The following is an 18,380-nucleotide window of genomic DNA, read 5'->3' as shown; positions in this document are numbered from 1 at the left end:
CATGCTGAGAGATTTTAATTCACAACAAATGTGCAGCATTCTGCTTGGATATCTCCACGTGTATTCAATTATTTGTTCATTCTTGTATGGAAAAAATATAAAAACTATTCTTATTATCATAGAAACAGTAGTTGTATGGAAAGGATGTGACAGTAAGGTATTCATGATAAATTGATCTAATTCTTATAATTATTTTGATGCGAACGTAAAATATGCAGTCTCCCATTTGTGACTGTTGGAGTGTTTGGCTAGCAAGCAAAATTAAACCTTAAACAAACAAAACATGCAAACTAATTTCTTTGAATAGTTGATGCCATGTTCTTTTGTGTGGTATAACGCTTTGTAGTTTGTTACTGTGGTTGCGTGAATAAAGTGTGATGCCAGGTTATTTTTCATTTAATTCGCTATCATATTAATTAGGATCAGTTACCAAACTCTCGTTATAGATGTGTCTTGTTGAGTACAGTACCATTTCATATTGTCTCTTTCTGGCAGTGGATCACACCAGGTTCATGCAGTTTGGTATATAGATGTGTTTTGTTGAGTACAGCACCATTTTTTGAAGTCCCTTCTTCTGGTAGTGGCTCACAATTATAAAACTGTTGAGCATATCTACAAACCAGCCCCATTTAATATCCTTCGATGATAAGTATCTATATTAAATTGTGTAGGAAGAGTTGTGGTCCATCACAAATACATGCACTGCCTGGCAGGATCCACTTAATTCCTGCCTTTTTGTTACAAAGTGTAGCGTTGAAATGACCATGCTTTATGTATTCAATTTCTTGCCCTCAATACTTAGTACAGCCTCTAAATATTCTAATATGATCATGTACAAGCAGGGGTACATACAGTAGTACACTTTTTTCATCTTAATGTCCGATTCTCAATTAAAATAAATATCTTAAAGGTAATGATACTTGCATTTAACCTTGAACTTCATGTAATACTTAAAAGATTCATGTATCCAAGCACTGGATAAATCAATTTTAGGTAAAGTGAATATGGCCAAGACATTCTTGGAAGATGTGGCAAAGCTAGCTCAGAACCAGGACAAGCTACCATTTTTGGATTCCAAGTCATTTGGTAAGAGTTTTTATGATGTGTAGAAAATACTGACATGTTGTAAATATTTTGTAAATATCATTCAAAACATACAGGGTTTAACTTTATCCTGTTTTCATTCTAATTATAACATATACCTCTTCAAATCAGTCTATAACCTTAACTTTAATCCAAAATTTTGCATTAACTTATTTGACGTAAATTCATGTCAAAGAAATTATATCCACTAGAATGGATAAAATTATTCTTATTGTTGGTTGATCGATGTTGGGGAACCGAGACTTTGTTACATTTGTCTCAGCTGTCTATTGGATATGTGCAGTTAAAAATACAATATAAAAATAATAACTACTGTTGATTTTATATCATATTTTCATGCAAACTGTTTCTAAAGTTTTGAATAGTGTTGTTGCATTGTTTTGGATTAAAGTTGATCTGAAATGAGGGAGTATATGATATAATTGACTGAAAATGCATTTGATAAGACTGATAGAAATTTATTATATGTACCAAATTTGTATTTAATCAACCATGATGATTTTTGCTTCAAAAAGTCAAATTGATTTGCAATAATTTCTTATTTTTAGCTGCAAACATATAAAAGCTTGTTGAGACATATGTAACAAAATCATGGGTATATGTAACAAAATCATGGGTGTATGTAACAAAAATTGCAATAGTGTAGTTCCCCAAGGAAAACATGATAATGCAATGCAAAAGACTAAGCGGAGGTTGCAAAACTGTTGAAGCAACTTAGCAAGTAAGATTAGCTTTTTTTACACTTCAGTTTTCCATTGCCCCTTTTAAATGGTGTGTTCCCCAAATTTGGAGGGTGGGGGCACAGTCCCCAGCCCATGGGACCATGGGTGCAATACTGCTGTACACACTTCAATTCAGATGGTATTCAGTAGTTGACTTTCTGATTTTTATCTTGTACTATGCTGCTGCTGATGTAGTCTTTGCTAAACCATGTCCTTCAGTTGGTTATTTAATGATTTTGAGTTAATTACCATACTTGAATGTTAAGTAGATTTAAAAAGACAATACTTGTGTCTGTTATATGCCTCTCATTAGGTTGAGTGTATTATCATATGAAGACCAGACTTTATGGATGGCTTGTACCTGGGCTAACGAAAGAAGGCTATTGATTTTGAGTTGAAAAGTCAAGGTCGCTTAAACTGAAGGAAGAAAAATGGTTTCTGCACAATATTGGGGTGTTTTCCACCATTCACAGTTAACAAACTTTGGATAGCATGCACATGGGATAAAGAAGAACTCTATTTGGGGTCCGAATTCAAGTTCACCTACTTAAAGAATAATGGTTTTGGCACAATAGCTTGAATTCTTAATCTGCAATTACCAAACTTTGTGGATGGCTTAAACATTGGCTAAATAAAAACCCAATCAGTTTTAGGCTTAAAAGGTTGAAGTCATGGTTACTCTGTGTGTAGTCTGTCATGGTTACTCTCTGTGTGTAGTCTGTCATGGTTACTCTGTGTAGTCTGAGAGAAAAAAATGGTTTCAGTATAATGACTTAAGCTGGCCCTCAGCTACAGTTGCCATGCACATTAGATGGGAGAGAACTCTGTAGCAGTGAAGAACCCTATTGATGATCTACATTTGGAATATGGAGGAACCCTATTCACATTGGAGTCAGAAGATCATGGACACTGTGATTGAAAAAGGAAGAAGGGTTTCTTCACAATAGCATTAGTTAAACATTACATCAACCAGATTTTGTGGGATGACTTGGTTTAAAGCAGATGTCTATTGATTTTGGGGTCAAGATTACTATAACTGAAAGAAACAACACGTTTCTGCACAGAAATTTCAGTTTGTTTTGGGTGAGAGGACATCCAAAGACCTTAAACCATACTTATCATTTTAAAAACCCACCTTTTTTAAACAATATCTAGATGTTATATCAGTTCCTTGTTTTAGCAGTGTACTGTTAAGATTTAGAACTGTGTTTTTTAATTTAAAGAAAATACAAACTGGCCAGTATGAGCGGTTACCCAGAGAATGTTTGTGTAATAAATGTAATTTGAAAGCAATTGAGAATGTATAGAAGTTTATATTTCTGTGTCCATTTGATGGGGACTTGAGTTTATATTTCTGTGTCCATTTGATGGGGACTTGAGTTTATATTTCTGTGTCCATTTGATGGGGACTTGAGTTTATATTTCTGTGTCCATTTGATGGGTACTTGAGTTTATATTTCTGTGTCCATTTGATGGGGACTTGAGTTTAAAATACTGTGTCCATTTGATGGGGACTTGAGTTTATATTTGTGTGTCCATTTGATGGGGACTTGAGTTTATATCTGTGTGTCCATTTGATGGGGACTTGAGTTTAAAATACTGTGTCCATTTGATGGGGACTTGAGTTTAAAATACTGTGTCCATTTGATGGGGACTTGAGTTTATATTTCTGTGTCCATTTGATGGGGACTTGAGTTTAAAATACTGAACCAAATTCTATTTTCATATGAATCAGGAAATGGAAAAAATTCTTTTCAAAAGTTTTGATTCACTATCAGCATTCATATATTTTACAGATCTGAAAAGATCTAAAGAAAATTTCATTCTTGAAAACATATGCATTTTATTTTATCCTAATTAAAATGACATTTTCGTTATATCAGAATGACACTGGCACTTTAAGTTAATCATATTTTTCTTTAATTTTACTTGGCAGGTCACACAGCTTAAGTTCACTTGCAGCAGGAAACTGTAATGTACAGCTTATTACCGAATAATTTTATTTGTGCTGTTTTCTTAGTCCTCTTTATAAATGTATATGAACACATGTCATTTGAAGTATTTGACTGTTCTTCTCTAATAAGAAGCTTTATGTCTTTCCAGCCTACAGTGTCAGTGTATACATTAATAAACTGCATATGGTATTGAATTGTATTTCAGAATATTATAAGATTGCCTGTCTCTTTTGTTTTTTTTTTCCTTTAGCTCGTGACCCATTTTATTTGAAAGAGACCAGGTAAGGGATGAAAACTTTTTCTTTTTTGTTGGGTAATGTTTTTAGAACAATCTTTTTTTAACTGTAGTTATAGAGGAATCCACTTGTACTATCCCAAATCATTATTAGAATCCACTTGTACCATTTAAATTCATTATCAGAATTCACTTGTACAGTAAAATCTGCTATGAGTGACCACCTGTCATTTCCGACCACAATCGTAATGCATGGATCGATTTTACTATATAAACGCTCTGTTATGAACGACCACCTGCTGAACGCGACCAGTGACCACGATTTCTTGGCAACATATGCATTTTGACACTGCTATGAACGACCGCATCGCCATAAAAACAAAACAGATTGACACCACTGACCTTAACTTAATCCTTTGTAAACACTAGAGCTCGGGATAAATGTAGTATGCAAACAAAGTGCACATTAAATAACACTATAGTTGAACAACCATATATCAAGATAAACACTTCCTACCATTATTTAATCCTTTGTAACAAAGACAGCATAAATAGTAAAGATTGCTCTAATAAAGTATTTAAAAAGAATTTGTCTTGCTACAGTACCAGTTTTGTGAAATTTGCAACTCCAGTGTATGGTGTCATTGTAAACTGCAGTAAACCAGACTAAAGTACATGTCACTAACCGCCATTATAGTGCTAAGTCATGTGAATAGCCAGTAAGAGTAACATCAAAGGGAGTAATGATGGATATACGCAGTCAATTTAGAGGTTTGTATTTTTTCTTTATCTTTATGAAAACTCACAAAACGCTGGTAGTCCTTATGTCCCAGTGAGAAATCGTTTGAAAGGGCTTCAATGTAGGTTTGAGTACAGCGTTTGTCTTTCCAGTTAATCCATAATGCCTGGAGGGTGAATGAGCTCATTGTCTTTAATACTAGTAAGTGAGAATCATTCCGGATTTTTTAAAAATTATTTTTAGTTCTTTTTATTTCTTTTGTTAGTGTTTCACCAAGCCACCATCTGTTTACCTGGGTGCAGATGGGCGCAACCTTTGTTTATCGAGCTATAACGCTGTTGATTTAAACTTCATCTCAGGATAAATATATTTTTTCTTGATGAGTTAATTGTGTCTTTTGGTTTCATTCATTGGTACATAATATATATTTATTCCACAGTTCCCCAAAACCTGATCAAAACCGATAGTCTTTATAACATCAACACTAATAACAATGGCAGAACCTCCGCTGAAAAAAAGAAAAATTTTAGCACTGGAAGAAAGGATTAATGTCATTGAAAGAAATGAAAAAGGGGAGACCGCTCGCAAAATAGCAGTCAGCTTAAGCGTCGGTAAAAAATGTAATCAAAGACAAGGAGTCCATTAGAAACAAATGGCAGAAAGGTGCACAAGCACAGAGGAAATATGCCACAGCACGACGGACAGTTTACGGAGATCTGAACGAGTGAGTATGGGAGTGGTTTTGTGTTGCAAGGAGCAAAAACGTACCAGTAAGTGGAAAGTTGATTCAGGAAAAGGCAGTAATTGTCTCAGCAGAACTGAATTATGATGACTATGCTGCATCAAATGGATGGCTGGAGAGCTTCAAAAATAGATACAATATCACAGCAAGTGTGCTCAGTGGAGAATCAGCTGATGTGAATTTGCAGACAGTTGATGACTGGAAAAAAAGACTACCGACCATCACAGAAGGGTATAACCTATGTGATATTTTTAATGCTGATGAAACAGGACTCTTTTACAGATGACTTCCTGGCAGGTCCCTAGTGGTGAAAGATGATGTTCGCAAAGGAGGGAATAAAGCAAAGGAGAGGTTGACACTATTGTTAGCATGTAGTGCAAATGGAGAAAAACTGGACCCCTTAATTATAGGCAAATCGTGCAACCCAAGATGTTTTAGGTCATTTAATTTAAGATCTGTGGGTGTTGCCTATGAATCCAAAAGAAAGGCTTGGATGACATCAGACATCTTTAGTAAATGGCTTGTAACTGTCAACAATAAAATGAAAAGGAAAAATCGGAACATTTTAATTATTGTAGACAACTGCAGTGCACACCCAGATTGTCAGTTTAGCAATGTAAAACTGGTCTTTCTGCCCCCAAATACAACATCTAAACTACAGCCTTGTGATGCAGGGATAATTCAGACTGTTAAAATTCATTATCGGAAGAAACTCCTGTGACACATTCTTTCCAAAATGGATGAGTGCTCTACAGACTCTCACTGTTCTAGATGCCATTTTATGGATCAAGTCTGTGTGGGATGCTCCGTCTTCATACACCACTGAAAGGTGTTTTGCCAAGTGTGGCTTTTCTGTAAGTGTTGAAGCCATAATGCCAGAGAGTGAAGAGAGTGAACAAGATGTGCATCCATCAATGGAACCTCTTCTCAATGGCATGACATTGGAAGAATATGCCAATATGGATCACAGTCTAGAAACTTCTAATGTATTCTCAGGGCCAGACTGGGGGAAGGATATTCTTCAGAGAGGTAAATCTGGTACTTCTCCAAGTGCAGACAGTGATAGTGACAATGAGTCATCTGTTGGTGAAATTCTGCCTCAGGTTATTTCACATTCTACAGTCATAGAACATTTAAAAGAGATTAAAGAATATGCTTTAAAACATGTTGATCCCAAAATTTTGCTTCTTTGCTCAGAAATGGAGATACATGTTCAGACCAAACAGCTGAGTAAAACATGTCAACAAAGAAGTATAATGGATTTCTGAAAAAACAAGTGAATAAGTGTATAGAATAAGATATATACATCATATCTAACTATTCATTTTTTGTACATATTAATGTGATGTTGAAATATAAATTTTATTCTCGTTGCTTGATAGATGTATATCTTTATTATATAAAGATATTTTGAGAGGAATGCATGCAATATTTAACAAGATTTATGAATAAAGGATATGATACATGTACAGTGAGTATGGGTATTATTTATTTTTCAACAATGCTAACTATTGACCCTCAAAACCAGTCCATTTTCACACACCTCTTATGAGAGACCGCTTTTGGTTGGCAGAAGGGGCAGTCTCTCATAACAGGTTTTACTGTACTATCCAAAATCGTTATCAGAATCCTCTTGTACTGTTTAAACCCATTATCATAATCCACTTGTACTATTCAAAATCATTATCAGAATCCACTTGTACTATTCAAAAGCATCAGAATCCACTTGTACTATCTGAAAACATTATCAGAAGTTATTGTCATCATGGTTTCAAGGAGCACAGGGATACTGTACAGTACTGTACTGTATATGTATGTATGTATGTATGTATGTATGTATGTATGTATGCTAAAAGTTGGGTCCATTTGCAGACGGCATAAACCCAGATCTGCTGTTGTATAATATGCAGAGAAATCAAGGTTTATATTTTTTTGTTTTACTAATTAACCCGTATAAATTGCCTTGACATGACTACTGATGCATTATGCAGTGGCATAGATGGGTCCATGCCGGTTACATTTGGGTTAGAATTATGTATGTGCAGTACTTGTGTATATATGCATATAATGTACTTTGTACTTGAACTTTGAAGAGGGAGACAGAGATATGGGTTTTACGAAGTTGAACACAGAGTTCTAGTATGGATTTTTTCTTCGTATTATTAGTCTAATTTTGGAACAAAAATTATTAGTCTAATTTTGGAACATAGCTGCATGTAAAGTGTGATGAAAAGAACTGGTCATCATACGAGTTAATCATTTATTATTCTTAAAGGCATCTGAAAAACACACATTATAAAAGTTGCTTTGATATTCAATAATTTTTGGGTAAATCTGCTAAAATAACCACCTACATTTAGCAACAACTTGTTTATAAAGGTAAAAAGGTTTTGTATCTGCAGGAATCAAAACATACTGATATTTATTAAGATGCTTTAGTCTGGTCCCTTGATTTGTTGTTATATGCAAGTTCAACTATTATTTTCAAAATGTGGAAATTTTGGGTACTCCCTACTGCTTGTAGCTGGGATATTTGATTTGGTCCATAGGAAGTAACTGGACGTTGTGCCTATTTAATTAACACATGTACACTCTTCTACTCTGTTTCCACCAAACAAGAATGTTTCATTAGCAACAAAGACTTTTTAATGAGTGATCATCACAAAATACAGGAAAATGCACCTTCAGCAACATCATTAAGTGGCTGAGAAAAAAAAATGAATTGGGGTACTTTGTGTAGTGTGCAAGAAAACATTGATGTTGCAGGAATAGACGTTTCTGCCTCATCTTATCATCGCTGTCACCTGCATCATAAATATGACATAACTTCGTCATTGGATTCTAGAGATTCACTGACCAATAGTGTGGGTGCAGTTTTTTTGGCAGATTTGATGCAAAGCAGTGATCTGTTGTGTGCTGAAATAATTTGGATGTCAACAGCCTTTTCCATGCGACAAATTGGCAGATTAAGCAGAAAAGAAAGGGACAGTCCGACTAAATCTCAGTCCATTGGACTGAGAATAAAAGGGAAATAAAAGCACTAGAGTTGCGGCTGGAGTAGAAAGTAAAGCAGCTAAAGTAACCTGGGTATAGTGATCAATAGATGTTTGCTTTGTGAAATTTATTTGTTTTCCTCCACAGGTAATCAATTGAAAATAGATTATCATTAATTAATGGCACCCTATTGAGGTAATTATATTGAAACCTGGGGACATGAAAGGTGTTTTCCATGATCAATAATTCTAATAATAGCCAGTTAACACGTAATCTTTACTTTATCCAAAACAAGACAAGGGAGCTTCTGCACATGTCATTTGATGTGTATACCAACCAAAAAAAACGTTTTTTCTGATTTTTGCAGTTTTTATAACTCACTGAGAGAATTATAAGAAATTGTGGCAGTAGGTATTCTGGTAACCCATATTACCTTGCCATCTGCCCAATCATTTTAATATTGAGCAGTTTTCTGCCAAGTTAGTGATCTTGGGTCAAAGAAGGCTTTTCTAAAAGGTTTGGAATAATTTGGACTCTGACCATTTAAGTAAACACCTTGCCAAAAAATTGATTGCAGAAAAAGCATTTGACATAGACAAAATACATTTGATAGGCATATATGTACGCATGAGATGACCTGATTATTTCTTCATGTCACTAAAGTAATTTTTCCTTTTTTGGTATAATTTTAACTCGTTAGAATTGTTTGGTACTGCATTAGGTTTAGACACACAAAAATCTAGTTTGTATTGGTCTCATATGGTAAAAGTGCAACTACCTTTATTTATCTCAATGTAATCACCTCATAACATATTTATATTCTTTTTTAACAGTCTTAGCCTTATTTAAAACTGCTTTATCTTGTAGAGACCTTTTTCGACGATTTTTTGGACCTCCTGACCAGAAATCTTCGTATGTGAAGGTAAGACTAGAAATTGTCACAATTTTTTTAAAAAGAAGGTCTTGGTAGTTTCATAGTTTTTAAATATTTTGAAATGAGTTTTCACAAGAATTCTTTTGATGTCTAGTTGTTCTTAAATAAAAACGGTGCTTATCTGATGTGCAATGTGGCTATTTAGTACTGATACTTCTCATGAATGGCTGATCATATCAATATCTACTTCTCACTGCAAGACTTCTTGAAAATCCTGTTAATGGGACTCGATGGCAGAGGGTTATATTGGCAGGTTTTTTTCACAAGATGACTTTTTATGATGTCTTTAAAATATCTTTTTTTCAGATGCAGAAGACTCAGTTTGTTAGTGTTTGGCCCAGTGGTTGTCACATTGTGCTATATATACTGTATATGTTGTATATAACAGAAAGCCGCAGAATAGATTAGTTCCTGTAACTGAGTTATCTTCTCTAACTAAAGTCCTCCTTATTCTTCTTCTTCTTCTTCTTCTTATTATTATTATTATTCTTAAATTAAACTGGTGCTGATACGACATCTTGAAAATATTGTTTTTGATACCCTTAGATAGAAAGTAATTTTGGCATAGAGGTTTTCATTAGAAGAGTTATTATGGTATCGAGTTGGTCATAAATGAAAATGATGGAAATTGACCCCCAATATGGTCATCATGGTGGTGATCTTGAAAGTATTATTATTTCTTCTCCTCCCAGAGGGGCCCCGAGTGGCCGAGTGGTCTAAAGCACTCACTGTTCCGGATCACTGCCATCTCACCTCTGTCTGCGTGGGTTCAAGTTCAAGGCTCGGCTAACGTGGGTGTGTGGGAAAGCCTGCCAGTAGCTTCTCGTGGGTCGGTGGTTCTTCCCTGGGTTTTCCAGAGTTCTTCCTCCACCAGTTATACTGGCCGCCATGTATAGCCTATCTTGTGCTGAAAAATGGCGTTAAACCCCTAGAACAACAACAACAGTCTCCTCCCAGATGATGGTAAATCAACATGGGGTTTCACCAGTAGACTTCTTATTATTCTTAGTTTGTCATAAATGGTTCATTTGTACATCCATTATGACTGCCTTGATAGCTGTTGTGAAACTCATCAATCACTTACACTCAACATCAAAGGGAGCCAATGCAGCCAACAGTACAAAGTAATTGATTATTAAGCTACAAGTGTTTAATCTCTTCCTTAAAACGCTGTCAATCAAGTTGCACCATCAATTAATTTCTGGTGAATATGGTGGGAAAGTTCAATTTAGCTCTCCATAGGTTCAAACAATGTCATCATTCCACATGTGAACCAAACACGCAACCAGGTGCCTCTTGCTCAATGAAATGATGTGTTCAGAGCCCAACAAAATATGAAGAGGACTAAATTGAAAGTGAAAGGAAACACTCCTTTGTCTGAGACACCTCATGCTGAGTGGATGATACAAAAATGTGTCAAATGATCAGACCTAATTATCCACTGCAGTGAGAATGCTTAATTCAGCAACATCATAATAATTTCGCTGACAAATATTTTAGTGTACCAACAGACTTGTTTGAAACAAAGCTGATTTAGTGGGCATATCCAAAAATCAGTGAAGTGCAATACACTGCAGTAATAAGTGTAAATACCTTCTGTTTCATTTGCTGTTGTTGCTGGCATGAGTTTAATGCCATTTTTCTGCACATAAATGAAGAACATGTGAAAACCCTGTAAAAAACCACCAACCCATGGAAAGCTACTGGCAAGCTTTCTCACATACCTATGTTGACCAAGCCCAAAACTCAGACTCATGCAGATAGTGATGCAATGTCAGTGACCTGTAAAGGTAAGCGCCACAGACCATTTGGCCACCTGAGGACCCTATTACGTTAGTAATTGTGTAATAGTGGCATTTTCAAGTCATGTACCCTGTTACATTAGTAACTGTGTAATAGTGGCATTTTCAAGTCATGTACCCTGTTACATTAGTGATTGTGTAATAGTGGCATTTTCAAGTCATGTACCCTGTTACATTAGTAATTGTGTAATAGTGGCATTTTCAAGTCATGTACCCTGTTACATTAGTAATTTTGTAATAGTGGCATTTTCAGGTCATGTACCCTGTTACATTAGTAATTGTGTAATAGTGGCATTTTCAAGTCATGTACCCTGTTACAGTAGTAATTTTGTAATAGTGGCATTTTCAAGTCATGTACCCTGTTACATTAGTAATTGTGTAATAGTGGCATTTTAAAGTCATGTACCCTGTTACATTAGTAATTGTGTAATAGTGGCATTTTCAAGTCATGTACCCTGTTACATTAGTATTTGTGTAATAGTGGCATTTTCAAGTCATGTTGTTCATTTGGGATTAAGCATGCATAAACATGCTTTCACAAGTGTTGAAACCGTCCCCAATATTCTTCAGTGATAGCAAAATTTTCAATTAGCCGTTGTGGTTGACACTGAATGTCAGTTTGGCACCATTCTCATTAAGGACTAAGCAGACTTCATTAGAAATCTTTTGGTGAAAAACCATGTGTTAATCAATATGAGCATCTATGCAGGGGAATAATGTATAAAAATTTGCTGAACATCAAGATAAATGTTTTGATGTGTTTTCTTATCAAAGTTGTACTTAAAAATGCAGTTGTGGACATGTATATTTGTAAATGATAACAGAAGCATATGTCATTTTTTGCAAATTTTATTACTATTTCAGTGATATATAGTTTTATGTACTTTCAAACATGATCAACATCATAATTTTGGCTGCAGTTGTTTTATGATGCTCCGTTTTGTCCCAGTGTATTTCAGATTGCTTCTCAGGTTACCAACACCCCAGTTGAAATTGTTAAATTGAGTAAAATGGTTACCGACACCCCAGCTGAAATTGGTAAACTGAGTAAAATGGGTTACTGAAGGGTCACATATTCTTCTAATATTTTTACAGTTTAGATTTTTGTTACATGTGAATAATTGAGTTTGGAACAAATGTATTTTGTTAATATTAGTGATAGTAATTCAATGAATTGTGAAACATTGTTCATAATTTCAACAATTTTAATTGTGCATGTAACTTGTTAAGGATATTTTCAAATGAGTTGCAAGTCATGCCTCCACTTTCTCTATGTGGTAAAGTTCTGTCTTTCAGCAGTTCAGAATTACATTTATGTTCAAAAACATCAGTGCATGATTAATATGCTTTTAAAAGTGTCTGATAATTACAAGACATGAAGAATTATTTTGGTCAAGAAAGTTTGGTTGTCTGTAGATACAGCAAAAATGACATTCTTCAGAATTTCATAACACTTTTTTGACTGCTCTGGTGGCCTAAGTGGTTAGAGTGACCGCCTTGGATGCTGGAGGTTGCATGGTCGAACCATGGCCAAGCCATACTAAAGACTTATAAAAACTGTACTAACAGCTGCCTAAAGTAAGAAATTAATGTTAGGACTGGTCAACTTGATGTCAGGATAAGGTGACTGGGTGGGACACGATGCTACATGTCTGCAGCATGATGCCTCAGTGATAGACATCACTGTAAATTGCTACAATACAGACATCGTGGTGATATGTCTGAATTTACTTTTAAAGCTATGTTACAAATTGAAATCACACACACCATACTTTGTTTATTCATGATTTGTGGACTGGATGAAAATAATTGTACAGGTTAATATGTTCAATGAAATTGAATATTCATTTAAATTCAGCTCATTTTTTAAGGTGATTAATTCTGCTTATTGGCTGTTTGACTCAGGAGTGTATTCAATTTTTTACTGCAAATGTTGATTTAGGTTCAGTAATGTAGAAAAGATCATTGTGTGCTTTTCTGTAAGCAGAATATTGGTAATTTAGATCTGATGAAAAATTAAATAGAGTGAAATTATAATGCAAGCCTAACCTAAGAACAGATGAGATGTAGAACAGTCAGTGCATTAAGCAACTGGTCTACCAGTCCACTTTAGCAGGTGTTATGTAAAAAGCATATTCCATGAGACTTCAAGGTGAGCACTCTACCATTTGAGCTATGAAAACCAACATTCCCTCACTGATTCCTGTAATGTATATATGTATGTACACATTATATACATAGTTTTACTCCGATTGTGTTTTTTATTTTGTTTGCAGGTGTACATTCTTTGCCCAGTCTACTTGCGTTTTGGAGGTTCAGTTTGCAGGTGCTTGACTAAGTGGATTGATTCTCCGCCATTGTCCCCAGGGGATGATTCCTATTGGATACCTCCAGCTCCCATCACAGAGAAACCTATTCAGTATACCCCCTGTCATGGGGGAAGTCACATGTGTGCAAATTGTATGGATGATTGTGGAACTAAATATTTTAAAGAAAAAATTTGTGGTGGTCCAGATGGACCCAAATTTTTAGACTTTTGGCAACTGGGAGATCCAAGGTTTAATGACACTGACAACCCTCTTTATGATCCGAAAGCTAAGCATTTGTCTGACTGGCGAGATGAAGTTTCTGTGGAACAGTTTAGGGAGTTTTTTCAGTATGCAAAATTCAAATATGGAAAGGAGATGGACCAATGCAAGGAATGTATAGATTTAAGACACAACCACGGTAAAATGTTTCGTGTATGCCAGGACTCAACACATAAAAAGAAAAAGAAAAAGAAGAAAAATAAAAAGCAGAAAGAGAAAGAGGCAGAGAAATTGGAGGATTTGACTGAGGAGCAATTGAGTGAGAGGCTGATGGAAATTGTAAAGAGAAACACCTCACTAGAAGGTGCTTATAAGGAGGCAAAGGAACTGCGGAACAAGATCAACATTATAGATTCCCCCAAAAAGGCAGTGGAGACGGTTTCCTCAGAAAAAGCAGAAAAGATTGACGAGGCTCAAATAGAGCGAGGTGTTTTCACCAGTAAAGCCAGAGTATCAGATGATTTCAAGTGTGTCATGTCTAGGTATGAGGAGGGATCAAAGAACAATGTTATTTCAGGGTTTAAGATCATCAGAATGGAAGAAGAATCAACTGGTGCAAAGGAGACTACAGTAAAAGTGGTAACTCGTGTTGTAAGTGTCACATTTAACCCCCACCATATTTATCTTTGTATAATTTGTACTCAGTTGTGAATATCATAAAGCAAGATCTATCTTTGTATAATGTACAATCTTATCAGGGTCTGTACTGTTTTCCTGGATGTTTAAGAAGGAACAGCATGATATGTGACAGCTGGCACATTATATGAATGCATATTCTTAATTTTGAAGACATGAAATATTTAGTAGGAATTGCTTTCGGTCATCAGATGCTGAAAATGGGCCCCAGTATTAATATACTAGATTTCAGAATTAAATAGTTCCTAAGTTCTCATAACATGGTGAAGTCACTTTATGCTGCAGACAAATCAAGGTGAACTGAAAACCATGATGGAGACTTGATATATATGGATTATTATATCAAAGGGACATATTATAGTGGGTTTCTGTCTTGCTTACATTTATGGGAAAGTATGATACAGCAGTAACTTTTCTGCCATCATCTGTGTCAACTTTATATTAAGGTGTTGGCTACAGTTTTTCCATTTCTTTTTTATTTCCTCATCTCTATGATGGATGTTTCATGCTTGATATGATTTATTATAAAACTTAAATAAGTAATTATGTGATACTCTGCTTTATCCATTGACCTTAAGGTTGAGGTCATGGTTAGAAAATGAGCATCAAGTTTTGGTTGAAGTTTTTGAAACTATTAATTATTTTCTAAACTATCACGAATATTTTCTTCATACTTTGGATGAATAATTATGACAAGGTTGAAACCAATATGGAAAGATACCAACATTGCTTTTGGTTCCAACATCAGGCTGATGTGCTCGATTGTCATATCCATCTTTCTGTATGCTTGTGAAACATGGACGCTCAAATCAGCTCTACAAAGAAGTATTCAAACCTTTTAAATGAGGTGCTACTACAAGATCTTGGGCATCTCATACATTGACCGTGTAACCAACGAAGAAGTTCACAACAAGATCCAATGAGCCATCCGATCCTATGAAGACCTCTTGACCACTGTAAAAACATAAACTGAAGTGGTATGGTCATGTTTCAAGATCATCTGGACTGGCAAAAACAAATTTCAAGTAGCAGCACCATTTTAGAATCTGAAACTGGTTGATGGTGACTTCCAGCCCCTGTAATAGACTCAGTGATGTGTGAAGAGGAGCGATGTCACGCACCAATGGCACAGTAGACACTGGACCACTCAGGTGGCATAAGTGGTTAGAGCATCCAGTACGGATTGGGAGGTCATGGGTTCTAACTCCAGATGAGTTGTACCAAAAACTTATATACTGGCAGCTGCCTTGCTTAGTACTTAGCATTAAAAGGTTAGTGTTAGGATAATGTGACTGGGTGGGACATGATGCTAAGATAATGTGTCTTGGTGGGACATGATGCTACATGTCTGAAGCATGATATCCTAGTGCTAGACATCACTATAAACTTCCACACTCTAGACATCATAGTGATATGACTAAAATTGTTAAAGTTACTCAATGTATCCCCCAGGGGTGTAAAACTGAGGGAAAAAAAAACCTTGGTGTCAGAACTGGGGGTCAAATAAAAAATGTGGGAGCCAAACACATACTGACAAATTTTCATCTGACTTGTACTTTTTCAGCTTGAAATAGGATATTGCAACTTGCACAACATACTCTCTCTCTCTCTCTCTCTCTCTAAGCATAACAAATAAACCAACATGCACAATTAACAAACAAATGCATTGTCCATTCAAAGAATACTTTTAATAGTTCATTTTTCTTTTAAAATCGTACTTTTAACAGACTCCTTATAATCTTTCTGAAGCAATATTATAGACCAACATATTACATACAAGCCAATACAAAAAGCCTAATAACTCTTTTTAACCAAATGGCAGTCAATTTACTGCCTGTCATAAAATGTGTACTATCATCGGTTTCATTGTACTTCGTCCTAGAACAAATTTATCCAAAAATCAAGGAGGCTAATGATTCATCTTGTTTTTAATAAGTTACACTTGAACTTTAAGGTCTTTCTTTTATTGCAGCAAAGTTAAAAACCAACAAAATCTGCAATGACCCCCTGACTAATCCAAAATAAACACATTTGTCTCGGCAAGTTTACTGATTTATTTGTTGTGAAAGAATGTCTTGGGTTATAATGTGTTCTCCAGATATCTTGTGGCGAACAAGGGCAGATTTGTTAAAATTCTTAAACCCTGTCACGAAAATATTATTCACTTTTGCAGACTTCACAATCACACTATCAGAAGTCACACCGGTAATCCTAATGGATGTGCCGTGTTCCAGTCAAGGGAATTATTTTCTCCATTTTTCATTAAAGTTAGATCCACAGTTACTGTTTTGTGTTCTGCTTCTTTCACTTTCTTTGCTAATGATTTTTAGTGCGCAACGTTTTAATCTGGAGATCACTTTCTAGAGCAACAAGCTTTGAGGTTAAACATCAAAATGACATCTTGCTGAGCTCAATGGAAATCGTGTGAGAACTCGCAAGATATGGGGAAGCAACTCTGTCATAACATTGCCTATGCTAGTCTGGTTCCTTATTTCGTATGTTCCCTGCATTCCACTCCGCTATACGAATAGAGGAGCCCAACACAAGGAGTAAACAAAGCGGGGAACCAGTCAGTGCGTATGCTCGAAGTATACATGATGCCACCCTTCGTCCAACGCATTGGATATTAAATAAATCCTGATCGAATTATGCGAATCCCTTGCGTCAGAAAAACACACAGCAACAAAATGTGTGCATCAGTTTTCTCCAGTGTGCATCCCTAATGCACAAATGTGCATAAAGTGAAACACTAGTTATGTTAAAAATCCCAAAACAAACACCTGCTTTAGACCCAGTGATGGGTGATGAGGAGCGATGTCAAGCACCAATCTCACAGTAGACTCAGTGAAAGGTGATGAGGTGTGATGTCAAGCACCAGTCCCACAGCAGACTTGAAGGATGGTGAGGATCAATGTCAAACACCAATCCCACATTAGACTCAGTGAAGGGTGATGAGGAGTGATGTCAAGCACCAGTCCCACCATAGACTCTGTTAAGGGTAATGAGGAGCAATGTCAGGCACCAATCCCACAGTAGACTGTTAAGGGTGATGAGGAGCAATGTTAGGCACCAGTCCCACAGTAGACTCAGTGAAGGGTGATGAGGAGCAATGTCGGGCACCAATCCCGCAGTAGACTCTGAAGGGTGATGAGGAGCAATGTCAGGCACCAGTCCCACAGTAGACTAAGTGAAGGGTGATGAGGAGCAATGTCAGGCACCAGTCCTGCAGTAGACTCTGAAGGGTGATGAGGAGCAATGTCAGGCACCAATCCTGCAGTAGACTCTGAAGGGTGATGAGGAGCAATGTCAGGCACCAGTCCCACAGTAGACTCAGTGAGGGGTGATGAGGAGCAATGTCAGGCACCAATCCCACAGTTGACTCAGTGAAGGATGATGGGGAGTGATGTCAAGCACAGTCCACAGTAGACTCTGTTACGGGTGATGAGGAGCAATGTCAGGCACCAGTCCCACAGTAGAATTTGATGTATATGATTTTAGGTTCATTCTGAAGATGATTTGAACTTAATAAAGCATTATGAAAACAAACTTTCTGTCACTACTGCTAATATATGGAAGTTACCATTTGTATTTCCTATCAACGTTCAACTGTTTGACTATTGATATATATTTCATAAGTATAGAAAACTTTCCTAGTGCATAATTAGTCTTACTCTTCAATTGTTAACTATGAGTAATTTTCTTTTCATGAACTTTAACATATGTTTAATGTATAAAATATAAATATATACCTAATTTAAAGTTGAAATTTCAGAATATTAAAGTTTCTGAATTGGAACAGTAACACTTACAAATGTAGTATCATAACTGTCAAGATGTATGAAGTCTTGGGACTCTTTTTCTTTTTGCAGCTGTATTAATCAAGGTGCCATATGATTGAAATGGTTAATACAGCAAATGATCATATGTTA

The 18,380-nt window shown here is 35.9% G+C and overlaps 1 protein-coding gene across 3 annotated transcripts in view; it reads left to right on the top strand.

Annotated features, from left to right (window-relative positions):
* LOC149787580 (uncharacterized) overlaps window positions 1-18,380 on the top strand; it is a 65,435-nt gene that overhangs the window by 10,717 nt on the left and 36,338 nt on the right. For all 3 annotated transcript variants that reach the window (XM_089973752.1, XM_089973753.1, XM_089973751.1), the window contains exons 4-7: window positions 994-1,086; window positions 4,032-4,062; window positions 9,359-9,413; window positions 13,504-14,406. In XM_089973752.1, coding sequence (XP_089829878.1) covers window positions 994-1,086; window positions 4,032-4,062; window positions 9,359-9,413; window positions 13,504-14,406 — 1,082 coding nt within the window. The remainder of the gene's footprint in view (window positions 1-993; window positions 1,087-4,031; window positions 4,063-9,358; window positions 9,414-13,503; window positions 14,407-18,380) is intronic.

The sequence above is a fragment of the Sinohyriopsis cumingii genome, chromosome 11 (assembly GCF_028554795.1).
Source record: "Sinohyriopsis cumingii isolate HCF-2022 chromosome 11, ASM2855479v2, whole genome shotgun sequence".
Lineage (NCBI taxonomy): Eukaryota > Metazoa > Mollusca > Bivalvia > Unionida > Unionidae > Sinohyriopsis > Sinohyriopsis cumingii.
This window is presented reverse-complemented; position numbering and strand designations above follow the sequence as displayed.